The sequence below is a fragment of the Patella vulgata genome, chromosome 9, assembly GCF_932274485.2.
Source record: "Patella vulgata chromosome 9, xgPatVulg1.2, whole genome shotgun sequence".
Lineage (NCBI taxonomy): Eukaryota > Metazoa > Mollusca > Gastropoda > Patellidae > Patella > Patella vulgata.
Window position 1 is genome coordinate 21,607,616 of NC_065887.2, and position 21,924 is coordinate 21,629,539.

The 21,924-nt window shown below is 32.8% G+C and overlaps 1 protein-coding gene across 4 annotated transcripts in view; it reads left to right on the forward strand.

Moving 5' to 3' along the window:
• Positions 1-21,924, forward strand: part of LOC126831678 (ras-associated and pleckstrin homology domains-containing protein 1) — an 89,692-nt gene that overhangs the window by 19,164 nt on the left and 48,604 nt on the right. Inside the window, exon 1 of one of the 4 annotated variants that reach the window (XM_050562305.2) lies at positions 7,303-7,417. The exons of 2 other annotated variants lie outside the window; for them this stretch is intronic. In XM_050562305.2, coding sequence (XP_050418262.1) covers positions 7,412-7,417 — 6 coding nt within the window. In that variant the 5' untranslated portion in view covers positions 7,303-7,411. Of the gene's footprint in view, positions 1-7,302; positions 7,418-17,886; positions 18,137-21,924 lie in introns of those variants that run through there. One more of the 4 variants, XM_056103210.1, reaches the window with a different exon arrangement.

A 21,924-nucleotide genomic window follows, 5' to 3' on the forward strand; every position in this document is an offset into this window, starting at 1 on the left:
ATGAGTAATATGTGTACTGTACTTCTAAAACTTATATTGATTGGTCGAATAGATTCTTAGTCATGATAGCAGCGACCTAGTTGTGTTTTTATCTGGGATTGATTTTTCGTGTTCTAATAATAAATCATTTTTAATTGGTACTTGATGACAAAATGTCGACCTAAATCTGTTATTTTTTTATTAATGACCTGAATATATTTTTAATTGGTTTGTTAATTAATAGGCTATTTCCTATTGGCTGTTTCCTCTTGCAGGAGTTGACCTACTTTGACTATTGATTATTTTGATTGGTTATTTATTCAGAAAGTTTTTATGAGGAATATGGCTAATATATCACATTGGTTGTTGCTTACCAAGAATTGTGTCTTTTATCGGCAGTAGATAAATTTGATTGGTTATTTGTGATTTGTTTCAGAATTGCAATGATTGTCATTGGTTGTTGATGTGTGATTGATAGGTGTGTGTATATACATTTAGATGTAAATGATTTATAAGTGGAGAGACTGTAACACCTTTGCCATTGTCTGCGATATCACCTCGGTGGAAGCGGACGTAAAATACAACTAACAACAACAACAACAACACCTTTGTCTTTTATGCTGTAACTGTTACTGGCCACTGGTATAAGCCCCAGGACAGATTCAAATACATTGAACATTAACCACATGTATCTAAATACACAAACAATTACATAATTAATCTTGTATGTTTAGGGTTACACTGTTATGTTTATACTCTAATGTAAACTGAATTTGTAAGCAAGCTTTTTTACATGCAATGAATTTTACTATGTCGATAGATTTAATTAAACTTGTTCAGACTCTTTCATAGGCGTACGCGCTGGGCCCCCCCCATTTTGGGCACCAAATGCTGGGAAAATTTGGGCACACAATTGTACTTTGTAAAAGTTGTATAAAAAAAAATATTGTGTTCTTGAATGTGTCCAATTTAACAGTGAATTTATTATTATTATGTAACATATTAAGAACTTAACTACATTTTTTGGGCACCAACCACCAATGCCCCCCCCCCCCACCCCAGTCAAAAATCTCCCCGTACGCCTATGGACTCTTTCACTAATGAAGTTTCACATTTTTATTAGAAAGTTGAACAATTCTGGACTTGATCATTTATTATATTTTTTACAACTGTGAATTAATTAGAAGTCTGACTCATATACATGTATAAGTTACATGTACTCTACTATGTACAATTATGATAGTTTTATTAATGGAACAAATAAAGTTTCTTCCACTAGTAGTAATAAATGACAAGAATGTTGATTTATATAATTTGATATAATTTATGTCATATATTAACGAATTACCCATGTTTCTGGATTAATTATTCATTGTATCCAGCTGTACTCATTATACATATACATGTAATTACAAAGTATATTTACACTATATAGAAAATTCAGAGAGAGAAATGGGTTTTAACATCCCCACTGAATACAAACTAGGTCATTTTAGGACTAAGATGTGGTATAATTTTTATTTCAATATTAATGCAAATGAACGTCCTACTGTTCTGCTCCGAACTGGGCTAATGAAGATGGGCATACGCCATACAGTGTGCTATGAGGGAAATTTTGCCCGGACAGCGCCACTATGGCCTACTCTTATATTGAATTCCAACTGTCAAGGGATCTTTTACGAGCATGCAATTGTGTACATGGAACCTCGGTTTTACGTCCCATCCAAATGACAAGACAGCTGTCCTTGTCAGGCCCTCTGTCCTGCATCACTGACAAGGGAGTATCACGCTGGAAAATCTGGATGAACTTTCTCGGCCAATGCAGGGTTCGAACACCCGACCTCCGGGCTAGGGAGCCAGCGTCTTACCCACTTAGCCAAATAATTAATGCTAAAATGATTCTACCCGTACTATAAAGCAGAATTAATACACCAATAAATTGTTGTTAACTATCAGTACAAAAATCATTGGCATACACGTATATCAAAGTTAAAAAATCACACAGATTCTTCAATAAATTAATGAATCCATGTAGTTTAATCAGAATTTCCTTCTTCAACAGTAATTTTGTTAAGATTTAGATTAGACTACAAGAATCTTTGTGAAATTCTATGTTTGTCACATTATTGGCATTAATAAAACATTTCCATTTATTAATTTAATTTTACAGTTCATGATAGTTATTACATTAGTTGGTTACAGTTGCCATTAATCAATAGAATTCTTGTATAAAACATTATAGGAGGTCTGACATGGCTTATCCTAAAGTGGGTCTAACAGGTTAATGAAAACTCAACAAATTACCCAAGACAAAAAACATTTGTTGCAATAGATACTGGTAGGTTCAAGGTTTACCTTTATCTCACTTGGGCTTCCCGAGGTTCTCAATACCTTACTTATCTTTAAAAATCTTGTGATCGTATACAAATTATTTTTGGTTTATTTCAAAATTTTCAATTTAATCTTCCATAAATGGGTCATATGACCAGTTTGTTCACATGTGTTTCTCTAAGTGGGATTTTTTTTGCAGAGGAAGAGTGTTATGTTTGATGATGGTTACACACATGGGATACAGTTATTAGGTTGTGTCATCTGTTTATTTGAAGATTAAGGCTGGGAACGTCAGCTTCACTGTTGACTTTTATTTTACAGAACAGAAATTTGAATGGAAATTAGTGTGACTGGACATTGGTCACATTAAAATTTAACGCTTTAATTTCTTGCTTCTCAATAAATTTGTTGTTTTACAGTGGCAGATGTGGTTATTAAAATCATTTCACAGGATAAAAATTAAATTTATCATTTGCATTGCAGATGTTTGCTTTATATCATTTATTAGCAGTTTTGATATTTTCAACAGTTTTTAACAAGATTATAACTTCTTTCTTGATTAATGAATTTTGGCCCACCTTTATACTACTGATCATCATTTGCATTTTTTGGGACAATATCTTACATCATAGCTTAAAGATACATTCCCGCGTACAAACTGGATGATTTGATGATATATTTGGATCAAAAACATATTCAAGCTAATTAATCTATCAAAATTTTGCTTCAAATCCTCCTCAAAACATTGTTTTTCGCAAGGGAATACCCCTACTATAAAAAATCTATTAAAAGAAGTCATGTTTGTGTCACATGACTTGGTTGACTAGCTACCTAGCAATGGGTGCGAAGCCGTAGGAGAATCCATTGCATGTACATGTACAAGACAATGTTGTCTTTAATTGCTATCAATTTATCATAGATATTGAAGCCTAATTAAATTCTAAGACTATCCACTGCCCACATCTTTTTCTGTTCTTTTTTATCTCAGAAACTGTTGTACATTTAAGCTCTTCATCAAGTTATCAACATATACATCAAGCGCTCACAAATGCTGAGAGATCTGACAATCTTTGCGTGCAACCTTTGACGTCACAGGAGCAGACATTCCTAATCATTAGGGAAACACTTACATTTTTGTCCTGTATGCGCTCCATGGGTATTTTTTAGGGAATCCAGTATTTTTCTAGTAAGATTGGATGTTTCTACTTTCCATACATTTCAAAATTGCCATACTTTTTGGGGAAATAACCACACAATAAATAGTTTTGTGGGAAAGTATCTTTAATCAATGCTAAAATGCATACAAATTGAATAGTAACACTTTATTAAAAAGACTATATCAAAATATCAAAATTATTTAATCTGGCGATTTCAATAGGATTAAGTAGGTCATGCTTGTTTATATCGTCTAAATGATCCAGAATGTTCTCGTCTTCTAATTCAACAGGTTTCATTAGCTGCCATATACAACTAGAGTCTTAAAAACCAGTCTTATCACAAAGATTTAAACCAGAATATTTCAATGTAAAAGAAAAAAAAAGGAAATTTAAATTTCTAGATACTCGAGATAATATTTCACCATGATAAACAGCAGTGTATCTTGATACGAGAAACAAGAGGCCACTCAAATCCATCTAAATTAAATTATTGATATAAATAATGTTTCCTGTATAGAAGATATATACATGTATACATGTAGCAGGCAATGTTTCTACGGGAATTTTATAAAGTACATAACATGGACAGAAGTTTTAATGTATGTGCGTGAATTGATAATATTTTTGAACCCTGATAATGTATTATGGTAACCACACATGGTCCATTTATCTTTAAATATTAGGTTTCGCTCATATTTCATAATGGGCTTTAAATTTTGTCTTTTTTTTCTGAGAAACTGAATATTTATGTCAAGATAGTTGTGAATATAAATATATGATACAAGTTTGTTTTATGAATTTAACAACCCAAATTTGATCCCTGTACAACTGTTTTTTTTTTTATGTATTGAAACAATCATACAATCAATCTTTTACTATCATTTCATTTTACATACCGATTTATAATACAATGTAAACTTATACAAAGAAATATATCAGGGTGTAATAGAGGAGTTGTCTCCCATGTATTACTTACTATATATATATATATATATTACAATATATACATGTACATGTCCATGTATAAGTCTCATTTTATCCTAAATCCAAATGGATTTGAATGGCAGCAGAGAGTATCGTTATGTACTGGTGGAAGACAGATTTTGGGGCCCCTCCCACAGCTGTTCAAGGACATTAAGGTTTAATATATGAAGTACATGTACATGTAATGTAGGTAAAAATCTGATAAAACTACTGTCCAACTATCCCATTCCCCTCCCCCATCTACTTGGGCCTGTGCATTGGAATAAGATGGGGGCAAGGTGTAGGGGTATTAATATGATAACTCAATGTGTGATCTACTTTTAGCCCATCAGAAATAATTTGTCGCTTGAAGTCTGGTACCAATGACTGGAAAGAAATTACAAGGAGACTAGTGTTTGTGTTGGTCTGTAATTGACTCTTATTTTATTTTTCAAAGAAATGGAAGAAAGCAGTTTCATGATCAAATTTTGAACTATTATAGCATGAACGGCCAACCCTTTATCTAATTCTTACATAATGCATCTTTAATGGATAATCCAGAGCTGTATCTATGAATCTTCTGTTTTGGTCCCATCTCAATTGTACATGCATAATCTGAACTAAAATTTATTCAATTCACATTTTAGAAAATACCTCTTTTTTCTTTAATTTCTAGTAGGTTTTAAATGGAAATAATAAACATATTAGATTTATCCTGGCATTTACATCAAAGACATTTTGAAAATATTTATAGAATGAATGATAAAATTCCAAGCTCTCCCTATTTATATTGTATTATATATCGTACCTTTTACCTGAAGTGGAGAGGCTGAATAAGTGTGGAACTCTCTTTTGATCTATGGCAAGAATGTTGAGTGTAGGCATAATACATGTAACTGTGTTAAAAGAAAGTTGTTTCATATGCACTTACAGTCACATTGAATAAGGTGTTTTGAATGGAACGAGGTTTAACATCTCAACACTTTACTGCTTAGTGAAGGGGGAATTTGCCCAGGCAGTACCATTTCTGCCAATTAATTATTTTTAAATTTCAACTCCCAAGAGATTTCTTATTTGCATTTATTATTTGTGCACAGGACCTCAGTTATTTTTTTATCCTATCCGAAAATCTAACAAAAGCACTTCACATTTGCCATGTCAGCCCCATAGACGCCTCCGTTGTCCAGTGAGAACTGGGCTTGAAAAGACCTGAAAGTTCTTCTTGATCCACCGATAATCCAGATTTATTTGATTAATCTATTTTAATTCAGAACAACAATTAAAGTGAAAGCAGAGAGAGAGAGAGAGATTATCTTATAACTATCTGATTATTGTGTTGGGGTGAGAAGGTTAATCCAACCCATTCCTGCCTTTCACTAGATATGGTTAGACCTTCAGAAATGTGTATGATCACATCGGATTGTATGTATGAATGAATGAAAGGCTATAGTTTGTGTATATCAATGTGTTGTATTATGGTGCCAATATTTCTGTGAATTGAGTGTAAGGGAACCTATACCTCCATCTTTCTTTCTTATACCAAGAGTCTCAAGTTTCTCTGGTAACTTTACTACATATCAATACCGTAATGTACATATTAACAGTGCTTTCACATAAATTAAGATATATGCGAGGCGGTAGAAGATGAAATTCTTGTCTGATATCCTGCAGAAAAACATCCAGACTAATTATATATCAAGAACCACTTTTAATGAATTAAACGATTCCACAACAATTTGAAATATTAATGTTGGACAAAAATGTAGAAGTATCAAAGACTTGGGAGCTTTTTTACACCAATCATTTACATTATCGTAACTATATCTTTGTCTTCCCATAGCCATGTTTGTATACATGTAGTTTATTATAATTAGTCATGTATGCACATAATCGTGTGAGGTTTTTTTTATGGAATAAAGTTTTTTCTTCTATTTCTATAGAATGAGTGAATGAGATATAATATAGTATCTGTCAACACAAATCTTGGGAGAAGATTTCAAGGGCAATAACTAAATTCCAATTGTCAAGGCCTAAGGATCTTTTACATAATCAATCTAAAACACAGGACACACACTTTCACTTGAAGAATAGGAAAAGAAAATCCTCTTATTTTGTATTAATACCATTACGATAAGTTTGTCTGAATCTTGTACATGTATATTGCTCTTGAAAAAACAAATAATAGATGTGAAACAAAACATTATAGCAATTAATTATCTTTTTAAAAATATTAAAAAAACTTATGTTAGAATTCTTATTCCATGAATAGGGGATCACGTGGCTAAGTGGGTAAGATGCTGGCTCTTTAGCCTGGAGGTCGGGTGTTCGATCCCTGCATTGGCTGAGAAAGTTCATCCCGATTTTCTGGCGTGGTTTCCCCTTGTCAATGATGCAGGACGGAGGGCCTGACAAGGACAGCTGTCTAATTGTTTGGATGGGACGAAGAACCTAGGTCCCGTGTACACATTGGCGTGCACGTAAAAGATCCCTTGGCAGTCGGAATTCGATATAAGAGTAGGCCGTAGCACCGCCGCCCGGGTAAAATTTCCCTCATAGCACACTGTATGGTGTATGCACATCTTCATTAGCCCAGGTTAGGAGCAGAACAGTAGGACGTTAAACCCCATTTCATTTCATTTCATTATTCCATGAATAAGTTTCCTCCCACTGCTAAAGACCCCTACGCGCAAGCGAATTATTGAAATAAAATTAAACCACGTGTTAGTCACGAAATGACCTAGTTTGTGTCATTAAACCCCATTTCTCTCTCTCTCTCTACTCTGTATTTATAAAATCTCACTGAAAGAAGAATGTTTATTACATTATGTACAGTATTAACAGCTTGATATTATCAGTGCAAGCTGTACAGTGAGTAGAATCTGAACAGTTTGAAATACACAATAGTTTTACTGCTAACTTCTGTACTAATCACACACAGTAATACCTTGAAGGAAGGGAACAATTAATTTCTTATATTTCCTATGAAGGTAAGAAAAATCTACAGCATATATAGTAACAATTTACTGATTGACCAGTTTATGAAGACAGATATTACTAATTAATAAGAGTCTTAAGAAAAGGGTTGGCTTGATTGACAGAAATGGTACATCAAGTGGATGACTTCAAATGCTTATACTACCAGTAATGTAAATTTTGTTAGAGCATTATTTCAGCCATCATCTTTAACCAATTTAAATCTTATAGCTTAACATTGTGATGAGGGAATTGCATAAGGCAGGGTATATTTGTTTTTTTATTGATCACATGATCATCTTACTGATCATAATGAACATGTATCTAATGGTTTTGCAGATGTTGGTCTGTGGTCATGTAAAATTAGGGCTCACTGTCATGTTTGAACTTAGTATTGTCAATTAGATTCCCTGGCATTTAAGTTGTATCTCTGTTGTGATAAATCAACAAATTGATGCCAAACATGTCTAGCCTGGGGTTGGGTGGAGTGGTGGGCACTATTGAGCAAAAAAATTCTTTTGCTGTGCACTACACCCACCCGCTTAATATCAATTTAAATTTAAATGTCTTCTGACTTCTCCCTTCGTGAACATCATGCATACACGTTCATCTACACTATTGCTTAATATGACAAACATTAAAAACGAGCATACCAAGCAAAAGACAAATATAAATGTTTTACCCTCATTTCATAGCTAACACAATCGATTACATTTAATACGTAAGCCATAATTATTAATTTAATACTAATACTTATGGCATTTGAAATATGTCATTCAGGGGATGAGAGTTGGTGTACCTTTGTTGAATCAACCTCCATTTATCAATTACATGATTGTACAAGAGACCATGGTCAAGAAATCTTATTTGTGATTAGGATGTTTACAAAGATTAAATATGGAAGATAGCCATTTAATTCTACTACTGCTCTAGCCAAATCACTAACTTTGCAAAATCAAATGCAAAATATAATTTCTGAAAGTCTCAAAATTATACACATCTCAGCTCACCTTTATTTATCAATTTATCTTGGCTGGTTTTAAGGTGTTCAAAATTTTTAACTTTGATTTCTACAGAACATGTACTGATTACTACATTACAGCCAAAAATAAAATAACATTCATGTTAAAAATAGCCACATTCCTGTTGAGATCATGAAGTCTGAGTTTTGATCCAAAGGTTAAAAATACATCAAGATTTTGATAGCATAATCATGCTTCAAATTTATTTAAGATTTCGTGATTTTAGTTCCTATGGAACCTGGTGCCATAGATGCTCAAAAAAGCAACATGGTACTGGAATAGTGCCAGAATAAAAGAACACATGTGCATAATTGTCGTCTGTGCGTGTAAATGCCAGTAGATGCGTGTGTGTTCAAGTGTAATGGGATTTCCTGTTCTATGTAACATTAGACGTTTAACAAAACTACAGGTATACGGTCTACCGGGGAAGAAATATAGATGTTTTCACCTGGACTATGTACTTGCTCCTGCGTCATGTGGCGATGATTAAGCCCACGTTGAACCCTTTGATGCGTTTTATATTACAAATTATTATCTGTGCATGTCTCTTTAAACTCGTCTTGATATAATTGCTCATTTTACAACATGGGAGCCACGGTGGCTCAGTGAGTGAGGCACTGGCTCACTAACCAGGAAGTCTGGGGTTTGATCCCGGTGTTAGTCAAGAAGTTCCCTGTGATTTTCTAGCGTGGTTTCCCCATGTCTATGGTGCAGGATGGAGGGCCGGGCAAGGGCAATGTCTAATCATTCGGATGGTACAAAAACTATGTCTCTTTAACTATAGTAGGTGGCTCTTACCATGTACAATGTGCTTCTTTCTAGTACAGAACAATCCGTAAGTTAATTTAAAAAAAACTTTTAATGCGAAGACAAAAAAAAAATTTGTGATGTCAAGACCCTGCTACCAAATGCTCTAAAAACAGTAATTATACATGAATTGTATATACCAGTATACCCAGCAAACAAATTTGTTGGATATCAATTCATATTGGTATAAATATTTAATTTATTTGTTGAACTTTAGAAAAATGATTTACCAATACAATAAAAACAATCCTAACAAAAGCTTGCATGTAGGTAAATGAGAATGGGAAGTTTTCTTGAAGAAATATTTTTTTGCATTAAAAGGTCAGAAAATAATTAAACAAAAGTTTGTCCGACCTGAAGAAAGGTGACTAGTAACGAGGTGTTACCTAATTAAATTAGGTTAATATATTGTTTATTGTTAGCTTAATCGACTTGACGCAAGCCAATCGAGACACAGTAATTGGGTAAAAAAATGTATGTCTTAAAAGGGCGGGTATAGAGGCACGTGTTTGTTAGAGATTAAGGTTATGAATGGATTGTTAGTTTATCCTGTGTAATAATGTTTGTATGTTAAGTTCTTGTGTTAATTCTTGCAAGGTTAAATCCTCAGATTGTTGGCTTTCCTTCAAGTTTTAACTACGTCTTTTTCAAATTCCTCGCTAATTTTCACCATGTCATGTTTTTTCGTACTTTTTAAATCTGCAAACATGGCAATTGAATTTGATGTTGTCAACAAAAATGAAATTTTGAGATTCTTACTTTTTATTTTGAAGGATATTTTAAATTCTCAACAATGTAACAAATTCTAATAATACAATTAAATACATTGGTATTTTGAAATTTGCTCACATCTTTTTTGTCCCCCGCCTTTCGAAGAAAGCAGGGGACTATTAAAATGGGTTCGTCCAGGGGACTATTAAAATGGGTTCGTCCGTCTGTCTGTCTGTCTGTCTGTCTGTCTGTCTGTCTGTCTGTCTGTCTGTCCGTCCGTCCGTCCGTCCGTCCGTCCGTCCGTCCGTCCGTCCGTCCGTCCGTCCGTCCGTCCGTCCGTCCGTCCGTCCGTCCGTCCGTCCGTCTGTCTGTCCGTCACACTTTTTGGGACACAATAACTCTCTTCCTAATTGAGCTAGAATGTTCAAACTTGGTGTATGTGTTTATTAGGTCAATGCCTTGATGGAGTTCGAAGATGAGCATTTTCCGCTTAGGGTAAGCAGAGATAAGCAATTTGATTGGTTGATGCTTTGGGACACGATAACTTTAGTTCTAATTAAGTGAGATTGATGAAACTTGGTGTATAGTTTCATTACAGTAATACCTTGACTAAGTTTGATAATGAGCATTTTCTGCTCAGGGTAAGCAGAGCGATACGCAATTTGATTGGTCGAGACTTTGGAAAACAATAACTCTCCTACTTTGATTGTCCCCCGTCTTTCGAAGAAAGCAGGGAACTATTAAAATGGGTTCGTCCGTCTGTCTGTTTGTCTGTCTGTCTGTCTGTCCGTTCCGCTTATGGTAAGCAGAGATAAACAATATGCTTAGACTATAAGTAAAGATATACTGTTTGATTGTTCAATACTTTGTAAAAGATAATTTGTGATAAATTTATATGTGTCCTCTAATTATTTTCCTATTTCGGCGGGGGACATCAGCCTCACTGTTGGCTTGTTATTTTGAAAGTGACAATCAAAAAAATTAATGAAACGGAAATTTTGAAATGTTTGATCGACAAAAAAAAGAATACTGCTCTTATACATCTGTAATAACAAGCTAATTAAAAACGTTTACTAGGGGTTTTATTTTTCAAATCTATTATAAACATAGGTTTTTGTGGGGTGGAACTTTTAAAAGTGATTAATTAGTGATTTGCTGATTTCTTCATTGCTTTCATTTATTTGGGGTTTTTTTAAACAATATTTTTAGTCAAGATATCTGAATTAGATTGGAAAATAGGCCTCTATGTACATGTAAAAACCTTCTTCTGTTCCAAAGTGGGTTTCTGAAACTACATGTACATCCAAAGTTTTGTTATCTTTGGACATTGTTATTTTGTTTATCTTTGAACATTGTTATTTTGTTTATCTTTGGACATTGTTATTTTGTTTATCTTTGGACATTGTTATTTGATATGAACAAACATAATGTAAGCAAAAACATTATTTTTGGGAAGAAAGATACCAACTGTTAAATCAGGTGGATATTCGAGGAGTTAATGAAAAGCTACACTATAATGTGACCCTCAACAGTTTGAAGAGAGGGAGTTGATTTTGTGGTATTTTTGTTGAAAATCGTGATTTTCTGATAAAGAAAACGAATGTACGTCATCTTTTCAACTTTCTGTTTTAATTCTTACAATTCATCGTACAACATATAGTGGGGACTGCAAACAATTCCGTTTAATTTACAAGCTTTGTGCTAATTATGTTTACAAAGTGTCTGTGTATGTATTGTTAAAACATGAACAGACTGCGGTATGTAATCACTTCTTACTCTAAATACATACTCCTATTTTTATTACTTTACCAAACAAAACGGACATTTAACAGCCAAGCTACATGTATGTCTGTCCAAAATAGTCTGTATCACTTGTACATATAGGTAACTGATGCAAAACCACCCGAAATATACAGTAGACTATTTTTAATGTGATATTCCACAAGTAAATTGATTTGTTTGTTCAATTACAAAGAAAATAGTTTTAAGTGAGAGGTGGTATTAGGTGGTATAGAAATTAAGCATACACTGACTCACACATGACACCTGTCATCAACAGTAGCTTACTGAAGCAATAATTGGAACTTGGGTTTTCAGAAGCTGAAGTTACTCGTACTGGCTAGAGGAGCAAGCTCAGGGAGGGGCCACCAGCAGGATCATCCATCAGCCCTTTAAAAATTTGTCTATCAGTTGTATCTTACATAAGCTTACTTAAAGTTATTAACTCATAACAATATTGGTAATGTCAAATTATGTACATTAGATACTCAGAAAATATTTCATGGATAACACTCCAAAAATATTTTATGGGTTGAATGATACTAAATACTCCCAAAATGTATGTACCGGTATAGGATATGTAAAAGAGTGTAATTTGGTTTAAATAAATAAGTAAGAGTTTGGATGCCCGAGGGGATTGTTGTTGACAATTTGTATTTGTAAGTACAACATGATGTCTCTGAGTTTCTAGGCATGACACAACCACAGTCTACATACACAGCAGAACGGTAACATAACGTTTATACGGTAAAACGTTATCTAAATATTACCTAAGCATTGGTTAGTTAGAATTCACACAAACAAGAAAATCTGTTTACTTAAGACTCGCGTGGAGCAATGTTATTCCTTCTAAGCTTTCTAAATCATTCGTCTAAAATACTCCCCCAAAAGTGTTGTGTCGTTTTTTGCTCAGTTGACATTGGCTAAAAATTTTCTTTAAACATTGTTGAAGTTTAAGGATGTTTTTTTATGTAAGTCGTCCAGTTTTAGCATTGAAAGTTGCTAAGTCTTTTTCATCTGGTGAAAAGGAATTCAAAATATCTTAAATTTTTGAAGGAAAAAAACCCTTCTATATTGGGTGTTGTGTGTTGAATTTTTTAATGATTTGTGACACATACATAATATTTACTTATCAGCTTACTATACAATTTGTTGACCAACTTCCAAAAATTGTTTTGGTTTACGACATTTATTTAATTCATTTTCTCAACCAGTATGTAAAATTAGACTGGTTCTTTTTTTTTGGATGGTAGTTCTGTAGACTATAGAATGCCTTGCTGTTATACAATGGGGATACCTGTATCCACTTCAGGATGCGAGAATAGATAACAGGAAAAGAGCCTTGTCTAGATCAATTAATCACATATATTTATGATATTGGTCCAAATATGTGACCAGTTCTGGCTAAATGTTAAAAAAAACAGCTTCAATTTTATTTGTTGAAACTGACAGAAATATACAAAAGTTTTGATTTTTATCATTGTGATGATCTCTTGCTTTGGTTGTGTTAACTATTTTCTGTCTCTTTTTTTCTGAAAATGAATGTTATGGTGTCCAACCATTAATACATATACATACCATTAACCATTTTGAAGTTTTTTGAATACAGAATTTAAATTGATGCATGGTAAACTGTGTTTTGATTTTCAATACCTGTGTGTCTCATTTCACCAGATCTAGTCACAAACATGGTAAATATAATGGTAATGTAATATAATTTAATCACGAAACATCTGTTTATATCTACTTCAAATTATGAATCTTTTCTTTTTTTAACGAAATTTACTTTATTCTTCATGAATAACAATAGATATTGATTTCATTTATTCTATTTACAAGAAAGAATTCAGATTACGGTCTGTCAAACAAAACAGTCAAATTATCCTGAAGCAATCTGGGAATACCAATAAGAGTTTGAGTCTGGCCAATTTACAGAAAGAAAATGATCACCAATAGCAGGATAATATAAGGTTATGAAAATAAAAGGAAGTATGAAAAGACAATCATATTCATTTGTAAGATCGATAAAACTGTACCTACATAGCTATTGATTTGACTACAACAGAAGGCATGTGTACATTGTTAGAAATTATACAATAACAACTATTATTACATTGAACAGTGACGTTTTAGGAGCAGCATCTTGGCCTTAAGATCTGAATTGAGGTTCTGTCTATCTTCGTCGGAAGGTATATTTATATACTAGTCTGTCTTAGATGGGTCAGTCAACTACTAAAGGATAATCTATTTCTTTTATTCAGCACTTTTTTTTCTGCAGATTCTTGATGTCTTAGATAGTTCAGTCAACTACTGAGGGCGAATTCATTTTTATCTTTGAACATTGAGTTAAATAGGGTGTCTACACAAATTGATATATGTATGCTTCTTCATTCCTGTCTAAAATTCCTTTCTAGATCACTGCTTGATTAGTCCCCCCCCCCCCAAAAAAAAAATAAAAAAATAAAAACCCAAACAAAACCAACCCCTCAAAAAATGCCACACTATCTTTCAGCGGTTATTTGTGTTAAAGTTAAATAAGGAAAATGTTTATTGGCCTCCTGATGTATTGATGTAGATTTAATGAAGATGTGTATTTTTCACATGATAATATATTATAAATGTTGGAATGGTCTAAACAAGTAATGATGATAGATTGTCTTGTGTTATGGTAACCTTCGAAATGTAACTACAATAAGTTGAAATAATTTAATTTATTTTATATGTATGGCTTATTTCACCAGCATGTAAAATGTTGATGCAATCAGACTACATATATAAAATATATATATATATATATATATATTACAGTGTTAGATAGTGTACTAGGCGTCTGCCATTCTTCCTTTTAATTAATCTATCAGTCTGATCTTATTATTTGGTCTAAACATAAAAGATACATTTAAATTGAGGTTCTCAGAAAAATCAGGGCAATCACTTATTGCTGAAAACTGGAAATTTATCTTTGTATTCGATTTGTTGCGATGGTGGTAAATTAGATGGATTGAAAAATTTGAGACCCATCTGTCAATCCATCTCTGAGATGGACATTTTAAGAATTACCTCAAGTTGTGCAAGTGCTTTTTCAAGGAGTTTTCTCTTTGAGTTTCAATAATTGTCAAGATGCATATGTGTTATTCTTTAATATTAATTATCTATGTTCTTGTTGAAAGTGAAAATTGTACGAGCCAAATTGGGATGAATGTCTTTTAAGTAGTCTCAGTGTTAGCTAAACAGCTAACCAATATGTGTACGTAGAACCATAACCAATATGGATAAGCTGTACGGTTTTGGATAAGCAATACAGGTTTAGATAAGCAATATGGATTTGGATAAGCTATACAGGTTTGGATAAACATTCCAGGTTTTGAAAAGCGATAGCGATTGCTGGTGCTCTGACAATAACAATAATTAAAAATAAAAAGCAATGTACCTGGTATAATTGTTCAGGAAGCGGTTTAAATCGGTTTATATCATTGCATGGATGTTTATTTGATACGCTCAAGAATAATCATGATTAATTTGTTGTTTACATAAAATGCACTTTAAATTGTATACAGTTGATATTACAAAGTTAACATGCTTGTAATTCCCCCTTGCTTCATGGGAACAGCTCGTACAAGCATGGCGATTTCACTATTCATTTGATATCAATAATGCTAGCATGCTTTATACACTTTACGATATTAAAAAAACAACATGCGAGCTTAGAAAGCCACCTCTAGGACAGATAATTAGCCAACATGCAGACATGTTTCGATTTATTGGCTTAGATCGATTGCTCCTCACCAGGATGGCAATGGCTTGTGTTATTATCCGAGCAGCGGAATAACTAAACTAAATGGGAAGAAAATTAATTAAATTCTTGATGCTGGGTATTTTCAATATTTATTGAGTGAAAAGATAATGGAGTATTGGTGTTGTTCATATTGTTCACTATAGGATATCATTCATTTATCTGGCTGGATTCGACTTAAACAACTGAAGTCGTGGATTACTTGGCAATTATATTTTATTTTATTTGGCAAGAGGAGCTTACATGTACATTTGGGCAAGATTTGGCAAATAAAAATTACCCCTCTGAATTGTAGAAATTGTATTACTTGACCAACGTAAAATATAAACTCTTACATTATAAGAATAACTCTTTCCCTCTCAGAATATCTGGAGCACATTCATCTAATGTCTATTGTAGTCTAGATTAACCTCAAAATAGGAAACTGCACATTTCCCCATAGAATTCCCCACTATACAGTTAAAAGAAGCCTTGGCAGTTAGAATTTGATGAAGAGTAGACGGAAAGTCCACTACCTGGGCAAAATTCCTCGTATAGCAGTAGCACACTGCATGGCATATGTTTGTTTTTATTAGCCCAATTGGTGCAGAAAAGTAAGACATTAAATCACATTTCATTTCTTTTGCGGCTTACTTTATGAATTCTAGTAGAAGAAAGTTTATCTAACTGCTTAGAAAGAGAATATTTTGAGTGATATTTTGTCTGTACATTATGGTATTTGTAATGTTATATCTTACATGATTTACAAGTATAATGTTCTAAAACAGACGTGATGTATATATTATATATATTTAAAACAATACAGCTGCTACCCCAGGTATATACACATCTATATACACATCTATATTATATACATGTAAGTATGAAGTATGGTATCTTTTTGAAGCCATATTGATATATGTGTCACTGTATTAAGATTAACATGCTAAATTTGGTTCTATTACTGATGTCTAATGATTCAGAAATTGAAAATTTTCATTAATAGTTAAGAAGGATATTGATAAACTTTATAAGCAAATTATCAGAAGCAAATACTACATGTACATCGGGATCAACAATTGCAAGGACTCTGAACGGATTAGTCTAATATACAACATCCTAAAGATCAGCAAACTGCTTTTTATCTGAAGCAAATTATGTGAAATAATGGAATAACACTAAGTGGATGAGTATCTGAAGTTAGTGTCAAATACAAATGTTAATGTGAACAAAACTGATGTATTTAAAGATATTAAACCATATTCTTTACTAGGATTTAAGATATTCATTGATTTAAAGGCAAAGGCCGAAAGAATGTCTTAATGTTGTTGTGAATAGAAGCTTCAAGCAATGTTTTAAAAATGTTTATAAAACGAGTATATTTTACTATAAGAATGTGTATGTGGGATCTCGATTTTTCGTTCCCTTCGTACTTCAGCACTCCACAAGGGGGGAACCAGACCAAACATGGAACCTTCAGGTTACCCACTTACTGGTTCACAATAATTAAACTAACAATGTTTTTTTTTATCAAGATCAAAGAGGTGTCGCTATTCTAAAGAGACAGTGATTTTATGAGTACATTATTAGTCAAGTATATGTGTTTGATAATAAGTAGTGACTAGATTAAATGACAATATTGTCTTGTAGCAATGTAACATAGATGTATAGGTTGTCTCTTTAAACATATGACGGTCGTAAGTTGTTGGTCTAGTTGAGTAGTAAAGTCGACCAGTCTGTCTTATAGTTTACATTGTATCTACACCAGTAGAGCAAAGCAGAGCACATTGAGCTACGTGTATGTGGTTACTTAATAACTCAGTCTGGACGCTCTAGCCTAAATATTGAACATCATTAAATCGCTCCCTGCCTCTCTTCATTAGGACATTTAGGAGGAAAATTTATGTCTGAGTTCAGATTGTGGTTTTTAATGAACTCTTATTTAACGTTCAATGGATTTTTAAGGATAATTTCTGAAGTTTACATCTGAGCAGACGACAGTACTGCCATAACATGGACACCTTTTTTTTGTGTTATATAGATTATATTTAAAAGCGTTGCTAATTAGTTGATGTTTGTGGATTTCATTTTGCCAATAAATTCCTGAAAGTTAAAGACATTTTTGCCATTTCAAAATTTTGACATTGATACATTTGTGAAGAAAAGATTGGAATTTAAATGCAAGATATATTGGATAACAATCATTCTGCTAAAGTGATTTAATTTTTTCGCTAAATTTCTAATACTATTATTGAATACTGATTTAATATGGAATTTTTTTACCAGTTTTCCATTTTAAAAAAGATCTTAAAAGATATTGGAAATTGGACCATGTGATGTACATGTATATGAACGGTTTGACTCTCTCATTTAGAGCTGGTTATTGATCAAGTCTAGTGGGTTGTGTTTATTTGAAAATTTTCGAGTTTTGTTTATAATGGATATTAAAATGGCAAATTGGATAGGAAATCGAAGTGAAAGATAAGAAGAATGGAAGAAGTTCTGTGAACCCAGATATATAGTGTCTTTCTACCAGTTTGAAACTTTTATACGTTTACAGCAGCACTGGAGTGGATATAGTTTTGTTTCAAATATCCAGTTGGACTATATTGTTAGAAAAAAGAATCCTTAATGAAATAAGGGTAAGGTTTTAATTTTTGATGTATGAAAAGGCTATATTTTTTTAGTTTCATTGTTTTAGCGACTATTGTAATACATGTATATCCCAGTTGGTTTATAGGGTCATTAAAACTCTTTATTCTTTGATGACAATGACTCTTTAATTTTCATGGAAATCTTCTTTTAAACATGGCTTATAACATCTCTTTTGTATGATGTGTTTGTGGATTTTGCACAGCGATACCTGTGTGTTTACTTTAAACATTTTTAAAATGGTCTTAGAAGTTTAAAATGTTTTTAAAAAACTAACAAAGGCTTTAACCGAAAGGTCAAATAACAGCTGGTTCAAAATGAGAAAACCTATCGGTATGCGTCTGATTGAAAACATTTATTTCTTAATTTAGTTTTTATCAGAAGGGATCCAAAATCGTATTGTATTCGATTGGATTAAAAAGGGGCCCATCAACAGATTTGAGCAAAGATTATAGGTGACGCTGGCTTGTTTTGTCCACATCCCATTTATATTGTCTGCAAAGGATGCTAAATGTTGACAAATTTTCAATTCATCATATCTTTGTAAATATTGAATGGATTTGAACCATTTGATATTCATTTTAGACATTTAACTTTCGCAATATTTTAGCTACCATGTGATTTAAAAATCTCTAAAGGACTATCATAGACTTTGAAATTATGTTAAAATAAATTGAATTGTCCATTTTTTATGTCATTTTCTGTTTCTTTTGATTGATTTTGGAAAGCTTTCTTTAAACACAACACAATGTACAACCATTTCTTTACTTGAGGTGTAGCACACATTACATAAGAATATTTCGAACAAAAATATCCAGTTTGTTTCAACAAAATTAGTTGTACCTGAACTAACAAAGATCTCAGCTATTTCACTAGTGTAAAGTTAACTTTCTTAACATTTCTTTCAAAAGTTAAAACTAGGAATTGTATTTAGATGTTGGTATTCATTTAAGTCATGAACGTAGCTTTGGTGTTCTGAAGTCGACTTTTTTGTAAAAGGAAACGTCATTCAGGAAGGTTATTTTCATTCCTTTTAGATGTGTCTATGTAAGAATAATGACAAACTTTTATTTTCAGTACGAACATTTATTGTATGTAGCATAATGAAATATAAAGTAAGAATTAATTAGATAAAATTCTATTAAATGTAAGAAAAATCCAACATAGACTTTAATTCAAAACATTTTTTAAAGAAAAGATCCTTGATAGAAAAACAAACAAAAAGTTAACATGACTTGGATGACATACTATAATATAAAGGTACTAAGAACTGCATGGTATTGAAGAATTTAAAGATACATTATATAAGAGCTAAATCTGCCTATTACAGGTCTTTTTTCTGGCTCAAATTTTATATATTTAGACATTTATTCACATGACACGCCTATAATCAAACTCACTAGACCATTGGATGGCAAGATTTTAAAATTTAACTATAACATGGATAATCGAGACTTAGTCTCAGTTGCAAAGTACCATTGCTACGATAATAAATAATCTATGCTACATCTTCAAACAGTCATAACTTCGCCCAAAATAAAATAATTTGAATGGAATTTCATTATCTATTTTTGAACTAATAGAATAATGTATATTTAAGCAAAGTTTTAAAATTCTGTATGGCATAAGCATTATAAGCCAAGGATCATTTACCAAATTTAATCTAATATACCACAAACATTTAATGTAAAAAGGGCCATTGTCTTTATTGAGTTTCATTTCAAGTCTTTTGGTTTCTAAGACTTCTTATAGTACTCTCTTCTTTGATACTTTAATGTCTTTATTTAGCACTGTGCTATTGTTCTCTAATGTGGTTTGGGTTTTTGATAATATGTTCCACAGTTGCTTTTTTGTTCACTTCCATTTCTTTAGTTGTAGATTTTATGCTATTTTTGCCTTACTGATAATGGGTGGCATGTTTCCCCTATATACATGTATGTCAATTTACAGTTGCATTGAATTTGGCTAGAAAATATATTCAATGTAGGTCTATATCTATAATTACTGTCAGTGACAAAGATATTTCCTGGTATTAATGTATCACTTCAGGAATTACCTGACACAACCCTTCACAAGCATGATTTAGTTTTACAAGGAGTCATGCAAGAGACAGGATATGCTTATTCCTTTTGAAACACATCAGATGAACTTATCTGAAGGGGATCCCAAATATTATCTCTTAAAGTTCATGCAGATAACTACTGCTTTGGATTGACTTTGGCATTCTGTGTTGACACTTTATGACATGTTGTTTTATGTGTTGTGCTGTTTGCCTACATTGTTTGTTAGTGCAGGGGGGTTAAGGGGGTCAAGAGATATTATATGGTCTGTCATTGATTCAAGTGACATGGTATCTATCCCATGAGTATAAGTGATATAAGTAGGGTCGTCTGCCTAATATAACCTTGTGGGTTTTCGTCAGGTTCTACAGTTGCCCCCCCCCCCCACATGTAAAAACCCATGTTTACAGACAAATTATTGAAATAAAGCGGAAGACCCATGTGTGCAGAAAAATTATTGAAATAAAGCTAAAGACCCATGTGTGCAGGCAGGTTGTTGAAATAAAGCTATAGGATATGCTAACCCGAAATGACTGTGTTTGTGTTGACGAGACGTTAAACTGCATGTCACTCTCTCCGTAATTAGTGCACCAAAATAGTTACACTAGGAATGACTAGATTTATTGGTCAAGTTCCCCCATCCAATTCCACAAAAATGACAAAAATGTAACCAAAGGCTATTGAAATGGTAGTTTTTAATTTTGGTTAAATGAATGAAACTTGACTAGTTATTCTGGATGATCTTTTAATAAAAGACTTTATCATGAATATAGGTTGATGGAAGTACTGATAACTTGATAACCAAGTCTAGCAGCTTCTTGTCATTAAGGGAGAGTTGAGTTTTGTTATTTCTATGACAACCATATGTCATTGTCACAACATATTATACAAATGCACCAATGACGGTTGATCTTTTAACTTTTCAAATTTCCACTGGAAACGTGAAGGTAGGTAGAACAGTAAAAAAATATATACCTACATGTACATGCAGTTAATTTCTCAAACTAGTTTGAATAGAGAGTGAGGAATAGGCTTGTCATCATGCTCAACATAACTGTTTTATTGTGCGACTAACAAATTCAATTTATTAATTCTTGAGATCACTTATAGAAAATCCACAAGGGTAAGTAGATAATAATAATTGTCAATCCTGAGATTTTAAAGCTTTAGTTTAGACTATTATTAGCAATCCAAGTAAAGACCCTGAAATAGGTACTTACTGTGATTTTGAGTTTTAGACAATTGTAGTATAATGGAAATAACACTTTAATTACAAGACAAACTTGTGTTTGCAGAGAAAGTTCATCTGGGTTTTCCAGCATGGTTTCCCATTGTCAGTGGTGCAGGGGTGAGGGCCTGATAAGGACAGCTGTCTAGTCATTTGGATGGGATGAAAAACTGAGGTCCCATGTTCACATTGATGTGCACGTAAAAGATCCCTTGACAGTTGAAATTCAATCTAAGAGTAGGCAGTAGCACCGCTGTTCAGGCAAAATTTCCCTCATAGCACACTGTATGCTGTATGCCCTGCTTCATTAGCCCAGTCAGAACAGAACAGTAGGATGTTAAACCCCATTTCATTTTAATAGCATAGGTGTAAAATGGTAAAAGTTTGATGAATACATCACTAACATAATGTTTACACCAGAAGTACCATGTTAACAGAAGTTTACACCTTGCCTTCTGTCAATCTTTGAACTAATTATAAGGATATCTAG